The sequence below is a fragment of the Dicentrarchus labrax genome, unplaced genomic scaffold, assembly GCF_905237075.1.
Source record: "Dicentrarchus labrax unplaced genomic scaffold, dlabrax2021, whole genome shotgun sequence".
NCBI classification, from domain to species: domain Eukaryota; kingdom Metazoa; phylum Chordata; class Actinopteri; family Moronidae; genus Dicentrarchus; species Dicentrarchus labrax.
The window spans coordinates 31,819,345-31,835,362 of NW_026136713.1; the positions used below are offsets into that span (position 1 = coordinate 31,819,345).

At 38.9% G+C, this 16,018-nt stretch overlaps 2 protein-coding genes across 3 annotated transcripts in view; both read left to right on the forward strand.

Annotated features, from left to right (window-relative positions):
• The first annotated feature begins 1,357 nt into the window (after positions 1-1,357).
• On the forward strand, positions 1,358-11,174 carry cxcl14 (chemokine (C-X-C motif) ligand 14). Its single transcript, XM_051419495.1, has 4 exons — positions 1,358-1,761; positions 3,604-3,709; positions 7,713-7,826; positions 8,804-11,174. The coding sequence occupies exons 1-4, from the start codon at positions 1,698-1,700 to the stop codon at positions 8,817-8,819; spliced, it is 300 nt and encodes a 99-aa protein (XP_051275455.1). The 5' UTR covers positions 1,358-1,697; the 3' UTR covers positions 8,820-11,174.
• A 1,316-nt stretch (positions 11,175-12,490) lies between these two features.
• Positions 12,491-16,018, forward strand: part of fam13b (family with sequence similarity 13 member B) — a 69,903-nt gene continuing 66,375 nt past the window's right edge. Inside the window, exon 1 of one of the 2 annotated variants that reach the window (XM_051419434.1) lies at positions 12,491-12,738. The gene's annotated coding sequence lies outside the window, so the exon portion shown is untranslated. The remainder of the gene's footprint in view (positions 12,739-16,018) is intronic. The other variant, XM_051419435.1, reaches the window with a different exon arrangement.

Consider the following 16,018-nt stretch of genomic DNA (forward strand, 5'->3'; position numbering starts at 1 on the left):
GACCAATGGTTCAGCCTGATGGCATCCCCAGATACAATGGCTGCATTTATTCATATCCACAGAACAGAATAGAGTATCACCAACCAAGCCTTGCACAGGAACAATGACACTGAATTAGACTTAACTGTTCTTTAATTAAATGAACAGAAAGTACAAAGCAAACATTGTGGTCAGTGACACGGTCCTGAAGCTGTTGATTGATTGGTCCCGTAGGAAGAAAAATACAATTGTCCCCTCTTTTTATTTAAGGAAATATAAACTATGATGATACTGTTTACATATGGATATGCTGATTTTATAGGGGGACAATATTTTTATTTCAGAATTCTTCTGGTGTGGTCTAATCTACTCTTCATTTTCAGAGAATTATCCACGGACTATTCACTGTTGAAACTATATGCAATACTCTTTGAAGTGTCCAAAATGGTCCATGTTGAGGAAATTGCACTCTGTTTGTGGCCCTTCGTTGCCTCTGTCTTATCCTTATTTCCACATATCAGAGCATTGCAGAGTGTGTTGCATCATTACCACTCACCAGAGGCTAAAAAACCTGTGTTTATCTGTATGTTTTTACTGTTTCTTTATTTAATTTTTTGCACGTTTGGTGCGGCTAGGTCCAAGTAGTAAGCAAGTAGCAACAGAAATAAGTATTGTTGCTATGGATACCTGCGTACTGATTTACAATCATGGTTAAACTGTTGGCGTGAACTATGTTTGAGGTTCCAGAAAATTCATTTCTGACCACTGGGAACTAAATTTCATTTTTTTTTTTTTAAATCAAAGCCATCAAGGGCTCCTTTATTAACTTTCTGGAACTTTAAACTGAGTTTGCATTCAGCAGTGGACCCCTGAGCTCAGACTGTTACATATATTTAAAGTGAGGAGCCAATCAGAAACCGTTTTATACAGCCTTTAAGAACACCTGTCCAAACCATTTAAATACACCTTGCTAGACTTCAGGCCTCTGCCACTGGTCGGGATTATGTGCTGTCTCATGTGCTGACCCACATAAGTGGACACATAAAAGTCAGCACAGACTCCCATCAGGCCTAGTTAAAGCCCGTTGTCCTGTCGCATTCCTCTCGTTATGACGGTAATCTATTAAGTTTCCTGCTATTATAATGAGGACAGAAGCTGGTTACAGTGGGAGCCTAACATAAACCAGCCAACACCGTCGAGCAAATCGGACGTCACTCCACCCTCGGTTTGGTGGACAGTGTGTGTATTTCTTCTCCTTTTTCTTTTTTTTTTCCTTCCCTCCCTCCTTTTCCATGTTCTCCACTTCTCCCTCGAAGGCCGCAAGTGTTTGATTCGCTGTCTGGCCGTGCATATTAATGAGAAGGGGACAGCGGGCTGCTTTTAAAAGAGCTGCTGCCTGCCTCTCCACAGCAGAGAGAGAGAGAGAGAGAGAGAGAGAGAGAGAGAGAGAGAGAGACCTAAAAGAGTGATTGAAGGTTCATCCAAGCGCTCAGGACGCACAGACGGAGTTGCACAATCAGCGCTCCAAAGGGACTCCAGAAAGCAGAAAGCCCTCAGCGCTCCTTCAGCTCTGCCATCCAACAGTCGCTGCAAGTGGATATTATTTGCACCTCGACAGACTTTTGCTGTGTGTTCACTCGTAGAGAGCGTTTGGGGAGCTAGGATTTTGAGGAAAAACAGATCTTTAAAAAAAAAATAAAAAAACAACTTGTGAAGAAATGCATCGGTGCACAGCGGTGCTACTTTTGTTAGTGGTGGCCTTGTACTTCCTGAGCGCAGAAGGTAAACTTAAAGCTTTCTTATTTGTTTATTGTTATCTTAAGTTGGTATTTTTGCACTTAAGCTATGGTGATGTAACTGGGTAACAAACAATAGGTGGAGGAGGGATGTATGGTTTTTTGTGACGCCTCATTTGCTCTGTTAGTGCGCATTGAGGGAAGAATATGGGTTGAGTGAAGTTGGTGTCAAAGATCCGCAAAATCTCCATCACAGACTGAAAACAACAACTTAAAGTGTCTCAGTGGTGCGTTTGCTTGCATGTTTACGTCTCTATGTTGACATCGCCCTATTCATACCAGCTGCATGTGTTTTAATCTGATCACAAAAACACTCAATCCAGCACTTTGTTCTTAATCTTAACCTTATTCTATCCGTAAACACTGATAACTTCTCGAGACTAGAGTGTAATGATGAATTCAACTGTGGTATTAAAAAATCTGACCTCATCATGAGCCTGAAGTTGACATTTGCAAGCTTTCTTACACCCTGAACGCTGCTCTGGGACTCTGTGTGTCTGCCAAGACAAATGAAGCTCACCATATGTAGCTGAGATAGTTTAAGGCCAATATTCGTGGGGGGGGGGAGATTTAATGAGGAAAATGATCTGCAAATATTAAATGTAGTATACATATACTCAGTGGAAGAGTTGTACCTGCAAATGTCAACTTGTTGGGATAATGTTAGGAATTTTGGAACACACATATTGCTTAGATGGACTCGTAGTGTTTTGGGGAAAAAGAGGGGAAACTAATAACTTAAACCATCAGCTTGCTTTCAGCTTTCAATGTCACTTAAATGTTATATTATTGTCATCAGCTAGATGGCAGGACACATGAGTAAACAGTCTCTTCCCATAGGCTGCAGTGTCTAAGCTGTTTACCTCCATCCAAACCCCCATTACACGGTATACACAGATATATTAACCTCAGTGTCACCGTTCTTTTATTGGCCCTTGTTGTCCGGTGTGTATGTGCCGAGTGCCGGCACCACTGTGGGTCTTGTGACAGATTAAGTGGCCAGCGGTGGGGACAGATAGCAGGTGATGGATGAAGGAAGCCTTGGACTATCCAGGTCATCACCTCCTATCATAATATACAACCCAGCAAAAACTCATTTCCTCTGCCTTTATTCAGCAGCATGAAGTCACAGCAACTAGAAAACTGGACCTCAGGAAGATGTTGGACTGAAATGAATAAATGTATAGATAGATGTAGCCTAAGTTAAAGCAGTGCATGCATCTCTCCCCAGATTTCTAAACTAATTTATAGAAAAGTGGCATAAAAAGTGGGGGTTATCTGTTAAAGCCAGAGGTTCTCCCTGCCTAACTTAATTCATTCCTCTTTGAGTTACAATGTATTGTTTTTAACATCTTTATATATGACTTTATCTGTAATTAAAACATTTACTGTGTTGTACTGCATTGTGCGAGTACATGAATTAAGTAGCTGAGTGACGGAGACGGTGTTTGTGAAGCAGTGAGTTGCAGGACTTCAGCACTGCTGGTAATCCCTCCTCGTCTGTGTGTGCTGTCAAGATGAACTGCAGTCTGATTGAGAGCCAGTTGGCTGACAAATCACAAAGAAGTAACTTTTCTGTCTCGTCAATATCTTTGTCAGTTTTTATAGCTGGAGGTAATTCTGAGTCTAACTTGAATAGTTATCTGTCACACAGTTCCGTTTCCACATGATCAATTTCCATTGTTTTCAAATCCCCTGGCATTACAAGTTCATTATGTTTCCATTTGATGATTAAAGTCAGTCTTATGCCTGTGTGTGTGTGTGTGTGTGTGTGTGTGTGTGTGTGTGTGTGTGTGTGTGTGTGTGTGTGTGTGTGATTTCTCAACAGCTTACAAGTGCAGGTGCACCAGAAAAGGACCAAAGATCAGATACAAGGATGTACAGAAGCTGGAGATCAAACCCAAACACCCATACTGCCAAGAGAAGATGATATTGTGAGTGAGAATTTTGTTCTCTCTCTCTCTCTCTCTCTCTCTCTCTCTCTCTCTCTCTCTCTCTCTCTCTCTCTCTAGTTTAGTGGTAATTCCTCTTTATCCTTCTCATCCTATTCTTCTTTTCTTTGCCCTTTTCTTACCCTGTTCTACTTCTTCCCCTTCTCCGTCCCTGTGCTGGCACTACAAGTCATAATATCGAAGTATTTGTACAACTTTAACCTTTAACCTTAATGACTGTCCTCCAAAATACCATAAACATAAACACATATAAATATATTTTTGGCAGCTGCACACTTAGAGCCAAGTGTTACCAAAACATCCTGTCATCTGTCCTTAAAGGACTTTGATTTAAATAAACCCTGCAGTCAGGAACCAAGGAATGATTTATTAGTTGAAAAGGTGGGGAGAGAAGAAACGCCTCTTTCCAGAACTTTCAGGTACTATCTCCATGACAATCTCATAAAGGGTTAAGCAACGTTTCCAGATATTTAATGATAAATAAAAGCAATTTTATTATGTTATTTCATACAAAATAATGAAAACAATATTTGTATGTAAACAATGTTCACCTGTCATCATAGCTGAAGAGTGATAGGAAAGAGGAGAGAGAGGGGATGACACACAGCAAGGACTCAGCCTTGGTACATCTAGCTCTACTAGGTGAGCTATCCGGGTGCCCCTACCATCTGACCTTTAACCCATAAAATCACAGCTCAAGCAAACAGACAGTTGTTATGTTCAATTTGAGCCATAGCATGAAAGTCTCTGCTCTCCTTCCAAAGGGGTCCAAACACACTCAAAGGAGCCTGTGGCGCACAGACAGACAGCTTTAAATAAATAAACTTACATTAGATATACAGTATGCAGTATTTTTTTTTTTTTTTTTTTTTACTCTGATCTTGGGCCAACTCTTGGGGATATAGTCTTGTACGTAGCTAGAAATGTGAGCTGTGGAATTTATTTGAAGTTTCATGTCAAAGCTACAGGAAGGAACAACAGATGGGGATGTTATGTCAGCCTCCCTAGAGTCAGTTTTGTGTTCGAGGCGCAAACTCTGCTGCCACCTGCTGGCAAACTACACGGAGAACACAATGTGGGTAACAGCAGTGACCACTGAGAAACTGGTAACTTGGATGTGACATATGGCATAAATCTGTTACCACAGATTTAGCCTTGTAGGCACAAAAATGCAAGTTCCTACAAAGTTAATCATTCAATTTTAGGGTGAAGACTTGGTTAAAGGTTAAGGTTAGGCATATAGTGGTTATCATAAGGTTTGTATTAGTCTCTAGGGAATGAATTTAAGTCAGTGCAATGCTCCCTTTAGTTGACATTTGTAATGAGATGCTTTGACGGAACCCTTAAATTTAAAATATTTATTCTGCAGTTAAGAAAACACCAAAGTTTTAACTTAAATTTTATGATTATGTGGTTGAAGGTTAGATGCTTGAACTGTGGAGTGTGCAGTAAAGTTTTCCTAATTAAAATGAGATTTATCAGATTTAATTAAATTCTTACTCAAATAATCAACGAATAGAAAATTCTATTAACATATTTCTCATTTTAGTCGGATATCAAGCATCAATCTATTGATTATTTATTTATTAAGTGTTTTCCATTTGAAGATGTCATCCTGGCCTCTGGGAACCTGTAAAGGTTTTTACAATATATAACAGCTAATTGTTATAAAGTTATGAAGTTATAAAGGAAAATATATATGTGCTGTGTTTTGAAAGACTACGCAGTAAGACATGGAGTTGAAGAAATCCAGTGTGTGTGTGTGTGTGTGTGTGTAATCCGCTGCACATCCATTATTTAAGGCTGCTCTATTAGCATGAGATGGGGGCCACCAGCCGCTGGTGCCCAGTGAAAAATGAGCCTCAGCGGGCTCCGGAAAGCCCCAGAGAGAAAGAGAGTAGGAGAGAAATGAGTGAGAGAGTCCCTCTTTGGCATTTGTTGTGGCCGCTTGGCTTACGGCTCTCAGTTTGGCATTCACAGCGACCACTCCTAACCACAATTAGAAGCTAGGAGCCCTGAAATGTCCCTGTTTTCTCCGTATTTCTTTTATTTCTCTCCATTTTCCCTTTCTTTATCTTTTTCGTTCAGCCTTTTTTCCCACTATATCGTATACTTTCTATTTTATACCATTTCTCACCCTCTTTTTATTTCTATAATTTCTTTTTTCTTATTGGTGCCTTATGCCTGTCTTTATCACATTATTTTTCTGTGTTTAAGCCTTTATTCACATCCTTTATTTAAGTAAAAACAGTAATACCAGAGTTTTAAAAAAATATTATGAGATTACTATTACTGATTAACATCTAAGGAGCATTTTAATGTTACTGCTAGTGGAGTTCATTTAAGCTACTTTGTAAACTTTTTAACAGTTTGTTTAAGATATTTATTGATCCCCCGTAGCTAAAATAAAAATTTAGCACAGCAACAAAGGGAAATATAGTGCAAAGAGTAGAGAAAGATTAAAGTACAATAAAATAAAATAGAATATAATAAAAAAATTTAAAACATACACCATATGCAATAATGTGTAATATGATAAGCTTGTGTATAACTGTACATGTGCAAGTATTGTGCAAGAGAAGAGTTGTGCTTAACAGGTTAATAGTTTTATAAGATGATGTTATTGTATGTTGTATCTGAATCTGCAAAGTCACATGTAATTGCAGCTGTCTAATGAATGTAGTCATATAAAAACATTCTGCCAACCATATTAGTTGTTGGAGCCAGTAGCTGCACTGCCCAGGTGAATTATAATGAGGAGGAACTAAAGCTCAAATGAACACACTGATTAGGTTTAAATTCACCTCTGCTGAGCAGCCATGGATAAACACTCATTTATTAAGGACCTGCAGATATGAGGCCATTGGCATGCACGCATACAAAAGCATTTTTTCTCTATCAAACACAAACACACACACACACACACACACACACAAAGCTCAGTTCTTCTTCCACAAAACATGTACAGCTGCCCAACTAAAGCTCTATAGCCAAACAAAGTGACAACTGAATGGGCAGGGAAATAGATGCAACACTCTTTAATCTAATCCTTATAACTACTGAATGCAGCATTTTTATTGAGAGTCAAGTCTTTTCTCCTGTAGTCAACTCATTTAACATTCATGGTTTGGTGAGCCTTTGAGTGTGTCACTGGATGGAGAGGCCCCATGGCATGGTTGGTGTTTTTCCCACATTTCTTCTTGTTTGGCCTGAATATGCCACATGCAGGCAGACTGTCTCTACCGATGCCTTTAGCAGAGGGTTACAGACAGACCAATTGATTCAATGAGCTTAGATGCCACATTTTTTAGTGGCAGCTCCATAATATTACTCCATTGCCAAGTAACTGACCGCCCTGTGCAAGCTGATCTTTTGAATTGAGAGGGCATTTAACTGTGGAAGTGTTATTGAGGGCAGTGCAGAATAGCAGCTCAAATTTGGGGCAAAAACAGGTCAAATGTGTTACAACTTGACCAGTCTCTATTCAGATGACTCAGACACGCTTTCAGATCATTTGAAATAGCTCCAAATCAGTATTTATACTCTATTCAGCTCCACTGAAGAAAACATACTGCAAGTTGACTCCTGAAGTTGATCTCAACCGTCTCTCAAACTGTTTAAGAGAACATTGTTGGCTCAATTTCTCCAAATATATTGTGCATCCTAATTCAACTTACAATAGTTGCAATGTCAAATATTTATAGCTTATGCTCTACATTTTCTTCTCTAAGTCAATCTACAGTAGCAATCAGATTCTGGTTTTATGGTATTGTGAGTAAATTTTTGATATATTGACCTGCTATCCTGTTATTTGTATTAAGTGTGTGTATATTATCATGTTATTTTTATTTTTGAAATGGTAAAAATGTGTTGAGCAGACAGCATGGGAGTGTACAGGATAATTTGTATTTGTATATATATTTTTTCACTTTCTAACATCTCATCTAATCTTTTTTCATCTCTTCTTCTTTGCTTGCCCTCTCAGTGTGACGATGGAGAATGTGGCTCGGTTCAAAGGGCAAGAGTATTGTCTTCATCCCAAACTTCAGAGCACCAAGAATCTGGTGAAATGGTTCCGCATCTGGAAGGACAAGCACAGGTGATAAATATTATGATTCCTTACATAGATTTTTGTCGTCCACCCCATCATTTATTAATCATGTTGATTGTCTTTGTGGCTGAGTCTGTGTCTATATTATCTGTCTCCCTACCTTAATGTAAAGGTTCTAAGGCTAGGCTTAGGACAACATAAAGTAATATAATTATGCTGCACAGGGCAACAATAATTGATATGATATAAGTGGCTATGATCAGTACTTACAGTGGATCACTATGACTATGTGTAATGTAAAAGGTGTCACTCTTATCAAGCAGCCCACAGACAATTATCACCCGACTGTGCAGTTCTCGTCTACGGGGCTTTGCAATGTCTTTTTTTAGCGACCAGCTGGTAAACATAGTGGAGCGTTTAGCAGCTGAAGAGCCAGCTATTCCTCTCAGGGGTTGATGAAGAGACTAAAAACAGAGCTGAAAGGAGAGTGAAAATTGGATTAACATTCATCAGAAGGCCAGAAACACAACTCCAAAACTGTGTTTGTAGGTTAAATAAAGGCTTTGTATAATGGACACATTTAGTAAGACACAACACCAAAATGTGCAGAATTGGTATGTATTATTTCCTGTTAGATTTCCATATCCCTTACTGCCCTGTTATACTGTTATCACTGACTGCTAGATCATGTTCAATGGCTTCATTGTGCAGCTTAATTGATTGCTTTTGCTGAAATTTCTCCTCTCACTGTCCTTCCACCATGGGAGGGTCAGAGATCAGGGTCAGCCGCAGACAAAAGCCCCATGGAGAGGGCAGGGATTCAGTGTTTAGCTGAGTAAAAAAGATAATTTCCACAGGGACCCGCTATAGATTGCAGGGTGATTAAACCTGTCCTTCCACTTACATCCACAAGACCAATAAATTGAACCCAAGAAACATTTGATCTCTATTCCTCTGACACTCGATGGAGCCGGATAATGACGTTTCTCAGAGAAATTAACTCTTATTTGTGTTTCTTCCTCCAGGGTGTATGAAGCCTAAAACCTCGGCCGCCCAGCACACGTGGATCAAGTGAGACAAAAACAAAACAAGACAACAATCACCAGGACTGTTTTTGTGAAGTACAAGATGTATTACTACAATCAGACTGTACTTCTCCCTCTTCTGCCTGAGATCCGTCAAGCACATTAAGAGATATCTTTATAGTTCGTATGTAAGCTGGTGGGCTCGTTTTAGTCGGCCATCAGTCTAGTCACAGTAACTTACCACTCCTGTCTTTACAACTGTAGTTATATTTTTCAAATAGTGGACGAGACACCGCAATCTGTGTTCAAACACTGGTAGGTTTGTTCAGTTATTACTTAAAGGGACTTCTCTTTTGCTTTGGCTTTTAGGCTTCTTTCAAAGTGAGGAATGTGTAAGAATGTGTCCTTCTGAAGAAACAGGCAAACCTTCCTTTGAAAACTACAGTGTGGGTGTTTCAGTTGTTAAGATTTTCTCTACTCTGTATTCAATGTGACAGGTAGGATGCTAGTACAATGCCAACATTTAGGATCTGGTTACCCGTGTTTAAGAGGCTGTAGTCGAGATGCAGCGATAAAGGTTCTCAGTGAATCTGATTCTCTGTATTTGTAGAGGAGAGGCGGTCGATGTGCGGTTACATATAATACAGAAGTTGCTATTGTTCAGTCAGATACAGGAGATTTACCACTCTGTGTGTGTGTGTGTGTGTGTGTGTGTGTGTGTGTGTGTGTGTGTGTGTGTGTGTGTGTGTGTGTGTGTGTGTGTGTGTGTGTGTGTGTGTTTACCATGTCCACACTAGTCATATGTGTCAAACAAACACTACTCTGCAGAACCCATTTTGTAAAATATTATCTCATTAACTGTCAGGGTGTAGTTTCAATAGATGTTAAAGACTACAAATAGTTAATTTGTGCCATTGCTACATACAGTACAGTCTGTGGATTGGAGTTCCTTTAAAAAGCTTGATTAATAAAGAAAGCAAGACTGTCTGCAGTTTACATCCACAAAGGACTATCTGTTATATATTTTCATTGGTTGAAAGACATTTTAGTTCCACCTCTTGAAATAAATGTGTAATGAAGCAATGTCTTATACAAACTGCCTACATAACTACTGTATTGAGCATCTTTAAAGGATAAGTAAGGCTGTTCATAACCTAGTTTTTTGTTAACCAATATCCCATGAAAATATTCAAATCGACAATGTGTTAATGTCTCTCAGTAGTTCCTAAATTCCCTAACCTGTCTGTTGCACTCAGCCCATTCATTCCTACTTAAACCTTTAAAAACAGGTCAGGAATACATACTCTCTTAATACAAAAAACACTTCACTCAAAGTAGAGTAAATGGTGCATTTATTGGGGACTATTTTCAGCTGCGGATTAATATACAAGCGGTGCTCTACTGAGTATTTACAGCAGCACAACGGTGACTCCAAATAAACTTAAGTGACCATGTTTATGGTTATAAAACAACATGTCACCCAGTTTAACTGTGTTGCTCACTGTTTTTAATAGTTTGACTACAATGGAGCTCTGTGGCGCAGAGGAATAAGATACATCAGGCCTCGTACAGACAGTACTTGTTAATAGGTTTTGTTTTTTTCATGGGATTTGTTGACTTGAATAAGAAAATACTGAATATTATCAAACGTATCCTACAAAATGGGTTATGAGCTATGTTATGTTATGAAAGTAATCATTGGACCAGTGCATGAGAAAACTTTCAACTTTCTTTTAGCATTGATGGGACAATTTGGCTGAAAACTCTGAAACATACTTACTGTCCACATACAAAACAACACTAATTACACAACAGCTATTGGAATAAATGGTAGGTGTTTCACTTATACTGCTGAAGATGATTTCACTGTCTCCTGCAGTCCTGTGTGGGTGAGGATACTCTGATCTGATCTCTCCTCCTGTAGATCTCCAGAACAATACTGTCAAACATGTTATTATTTTGTATGCTGTGGATACACTTTGTAACAATGACTGTTGGGTGTTTTTTTTGTTGCCACCAAACAGAATTCACACACAAATATATCTACATATATACAAAAACACCACATTTTCTTTACCTTTTGAAGAATGTGCATTACTCTTGTTTTATATCTTATATATAAATATATATATAAAGAAGCATTTTGTAAATGGACCAGTATAGCCTATATGTTAGTGAGAATGAATTCACCTTAAGACTTTCTAGTGTCATGTATATTGTATTACTGCATTATAGTTGTTTTTGCTATTTAAATCTTGGTTTGGTAACAGATATTTGGAGGTTTAGTGTTTGGACCGGTCCACCAAACACACCGTTAAACATTCCATTGTGTGTAAAACAATAAACACAGCAATAAAGTGTCTATAGAGAAGCTCATGTTTGCATTTGAGTCATTTAATCAACTACTGAAATAGAAACTGAAAAGCAAGAGAAAAACAATGCTGTTGCAGATATGTAGAGGGGGGAGGAAGGCAAATGAAGGTGCTGTGAGACAGGCAGTCCACCAGGTGGCGGTATATGCCAATTGATTGTTATCAGGCGAAGTGCCAGAGACTAATGTAAAAGATGTTCACAGTGAATACAAGGATAGTTGAGCTGTACATATTTCAGTGATTGGAGTTTGGACACATGAAATTGTTGTGCATATCACACAGAAAGACACTAATAGAGATAGTGAAGTAATGTAGGCCAAACATTTGAAGAGCTGTATGTAAATAAAAGTAAGTAGTAAGTAATATACTGATACACACATGCCAGTTTAACAATTAATATTAAAAGTCCTATATGAATAGGGAAAACAAAGGTTTATGACTTAACTTTAATTGAGTCATTTATTAGATAATTTAGTACTCTGGCACCTCTGATGCTTATGTACTGCATGCAGACTTGATAAATCACATCAGGTATAACAATAATATTTAATGTAGATAAGCAGAGGTAGTAGATGATCCCTGCTCCTTTTATATACAAAATGTATGGAGCTGCAATTACTAGTTGATAGACATTCAAAGGTAAAAGCACTTACTGTTAAGAAATGTCACTTTCAGGATATTATTGATACATCAACCTGTACTTTAACTATCACTTTGCCAACTGAATAACTGATTATGAAGACAGCAGTAAGATATGGATGAAAGCTCTGGGAAAAAGCAGGTTGGTGAAACCTAATATTGAAGTCAAACTGTGACAAACATTGAAATGTAGAATATTTTCCTCTGAAATCTAGGTAGATGCGCACATAAATACATGTATCAGACACGAATATGGTTTTATAGGCTACTTTCAACATGTGTATGTGATTCATGGGCATTAAAATGCAGCTTTAGGCATTAATAGTAGGTGTGAGTACTACAAATAGCAAGAGTGTAATAAGTTTTTGTTTCCCCTTTGGTAGTTAAATTCAGGTTAATCAATGGGAAAGAGTAATGATGAGGGTAATATCACTATATTACTTATAGTCTAAATAATCAGTTATTACTAAATTAAGACAAAGTAATTGCATGGGTAGAAAAGGTGGCAGGCTACACTAGAAACAAATAAACTACATATCCGTCAGAGAAATCAACAATTATCTTCGATTGTATGTTTCAAGTTTGCCGTCTGTGCCTGTCTGTAAGGCGGGGTCAGTATTTGGCAGCTGTCCCCCGCTGTGTTCAGAGTGAGAGAGGCGGGGTCAGTATTTGGCAGGTTCGTCCCTTGAGGGTGTGTGTGCGAGACTCGCTAAGCAACGACCTGCGAACGGGCACCAGAGCCAGTCCGAGCACCAGAAGAAACAGGAACCACATTATTATCGAGTGTCTTTGCAATGTTCCCGACGATACTTCTGCGCCGTCTGCTCTGATATCATCGAAGTTGCCGTCTCTCCAGGCGTCGGCTACAGAAACCAAACAAGAAATTAATGCATCTTGCTCCGCGTTCCTGTTTGTTTTGACCTGGTAAGGTACCCCGTAGCGACTGATTAGCTCGCTTTGCTAACAGCGCTTCTTCTGCTTCACTCAGCATCTTAGTTGCTAATGCTAGCCAGCTACGCTAACTGTGTCTGACGCGTTGTGTTATCTGCTTTTTTTTTTTTCTTTTTTTTTCCTGTTTGTCTTTTAATAATTATGGCTCGAGTATAGTTTGTGAATGTATCTGCCGCAGTTGGGTCTTTATTGAGAGGCCAGCACCGACGCGCACAGCGGGGTTGTAACCGTTGGTGGGTTCATTTGTGTTCATTGGGAGCTAACGGCTAACGGTTAGCAACGGAGGCAGTTCCATCACATCTGTGGCTCCTCCGCAGGCACGAGCGAGATACCTCGGGGACAGAACAACATCAACTGTTGTCAGAAATCAATAAATATTACAGGGCTTTGTTCCCGCTTTTATTTCTGGATGCCACAAGCAAAAGTGAACAATGCCTCTTGTGTTCAGTTGGGCAGACATATATTGGCATTATAGTTGTCTGTAGTCAGGAGTGTGTGTGTGTGTGTGTGTGTGTGTGTGTGTGTGAGTGTGTGAGAGAGCTTCAGGATCACCTGGTTCTGACGGTTATTGTACAGAAACATGCATCCTGTGTGTTTGTTGTTCCTTTGAACTGTCGCCGGGGGTTTCGTTTTCTGTTCTGACTGTTTCTTGAAAGCTTCCTCATTTGCACGGATGCTCCGGATTGGTTATATCAGGTTGTCTGTGCTGGAATGTTCTGGTGGTTTGTGGCACACTGTTGTTTGCCTTGGCTGTTCCTGTTGAATAGGTTATTTTAAATGTGTAATAATAATTTAAAAACGTCGTTTTGTGGATGTGGATGGCTGACTTTCATTTCTGGGCTCTCTTAAATCCTCTGCACATTGCATAATCGTATCCTGCCGTTGTCCTGAATTAGAGCGGATTGGGTCCTCCATATGGTGGACTCAAGGGCTAAGTGAAGGGACTGTAATACAAAAGTACACTGTAGGGTGCAGAACATGCACTTATATTATTATTTCTACATGTCAATAGATTACTGTGCATACACACACATATCTTATCCAGGTAATGTAAGTTAGAAAATAAATAACTATTACTAATTCCTGGGAAGTGAGGTTAATTTGCAGCATTGATTTGTCCATCAAAATAAAACAAATCTGCAACTCTGTTGACAGTCAGTTGATTGTTTAAGTAATTTATCAGCAGAAATACCAAACAGTCCCAGGTTCCAGCTGTTTATTTGTGAGGCTTTGCTGTTTTTCTTTGTTTTCTGTGATAGGAAATTGACTGACAATTGGAATAAACAGACTACCTTTTTAAAATACGCTTTTCTTAAATCATGTTTTTAGACTAAATGATTAATCTTTTAATTGGGACAGTAACCCATTATTGCCAATATCAACAACCTAAATGATGACGATTACAGTTATTTCTAACAATATCTTTATTTATATTGCATTTATCCATTCAGAAATAGCATTACAGTTTGTATGAAGGAGTAGAAAAATATACAAGGAAAACAAAGCCAGTGTTACACACCAGAGAGTGAAGTGAAAACAAGCCTGTGAAAACTGTCTTCAAGACTGACATAAAGTAAATTTATGCACTGTAAACAGGTGTTCTGACAGTATTTTGGTGCTACAGCAGCGCCTGATGCTTCTGCACCACATGCAGACTACATAATGTATCTATGTGGCATTGAGCTCATTATATGGAGCAATATACGGATTTACTACCAATAAACTAATGTACTGTATGTATACACAAAAGTGTACAATTAACCTAAATCCTTTATTATTTAATGTCAAGAAGTAATACTGTAATTATCAGACGATATACTTAAGATTCAAAGGTAAAAACACTCATTGTGAAGAATGGTCTCTTCTGCTATATCTTCTTGGTTTTTTTTGGGTTCCTGACTTTAGTGTTTAAATGACAGCAACAATCTATAAACAAGTTGAATTTAAACTGCAGCTATTTTGCAGAATACACATGATCTGTGGTTTTATCTGAGGGGCTTATGTAAAATGTGTCCCATACCTCAGTAAAGTTTAACCTGTTGGCAAAACAGCAAGGTTATTGAGTAAGAGACAGCAAATATGTCTATAGACCGGCTGGAGTAAAGGTCAACTTTGCATCGGTGCTGATGTTGGAAATATGTTAGCAAAACTGTTGTTGAGTCAGCTACTGTAACACACTTTAGATTGATGGCGTAATACACTCAGTTGAAGGTTTAGGCAAGTATGAGGTCCACGTAATTCAACTAATGCAGTCTGGGACAGTCGGTCTGCAATAAATCCTACCTTTGTGAAGGTTGTAATTACCGCTTGTTGTTGGAAGTGTTTCAGAGAGGTGTTGATTCAACTTTACGGTCGTTTTGGAAATTGTAGTTTGTGTTATCTAGAGACATACTTTTTATATTTTGTCCATGTTATGTATCAATACTGTTAGGATAGATATTAGAAGCACCTCACAATGTCATGCTGTACAAATCAGCAGCCCCACAATTAGTTGGTGGAGCTGGATAGCTGAATGGTAAAGACACATACCACATAACCATAATGGCCCGCGGTCTGATTCTACCCAGGGATCTTTGTAGCATGTCATACCCCTCTCTCTCCCCTATTTCCTGTTCATGTCTATACTGTCCAATCCAATAAAGACAAAAATCAGATGCCACTCATTTGAAAACCAGCATATTACTCAGTGGCAAGGTCAGTGAGACATTTGAGGCTTTGCCATGAGCATTAATTCTCATTAAATGTACCTCAGCTGAACCTGTAGCCTTTTTATGTGAAGGATCTCACGTATGCACATACCAGCAGTGTCAAAACTCTCCGACCTCCCGCTGTGTGAGATAAGGCTGTGTACGTAAGCCGACCCATAGTTTTTATATGGAAGGAAAACACGCGCACACACAGCAGTCACAGCAGTGTCATAACCACACAGCTGCCTGCAGTGTGGGATTGTTGTTGCCAGGTCAGTGAGTGGTTGTTTTAGACTCTGTGGACAGGGGCCAAGCTAAACCAAATGCGGTCCAAATCTCTCTAAAGCTGGACCCACACTGCCAGAAATTCACCAGATTTAATCCGTCTGCTTGTGTTCACACCTGTATAGAAATATGTTTCATAACCTCTCTTTTTATTGGTTAAAATATAATTAGCTTTTATTATTAAGCATTTAACTCTTGCTCTTTTGCCGAACAAGATAGAATCAACAAAAAAAAAAAAAAAAAGCTGGCATTTGTAACTAATTTCAATGAGTAATCAGTTC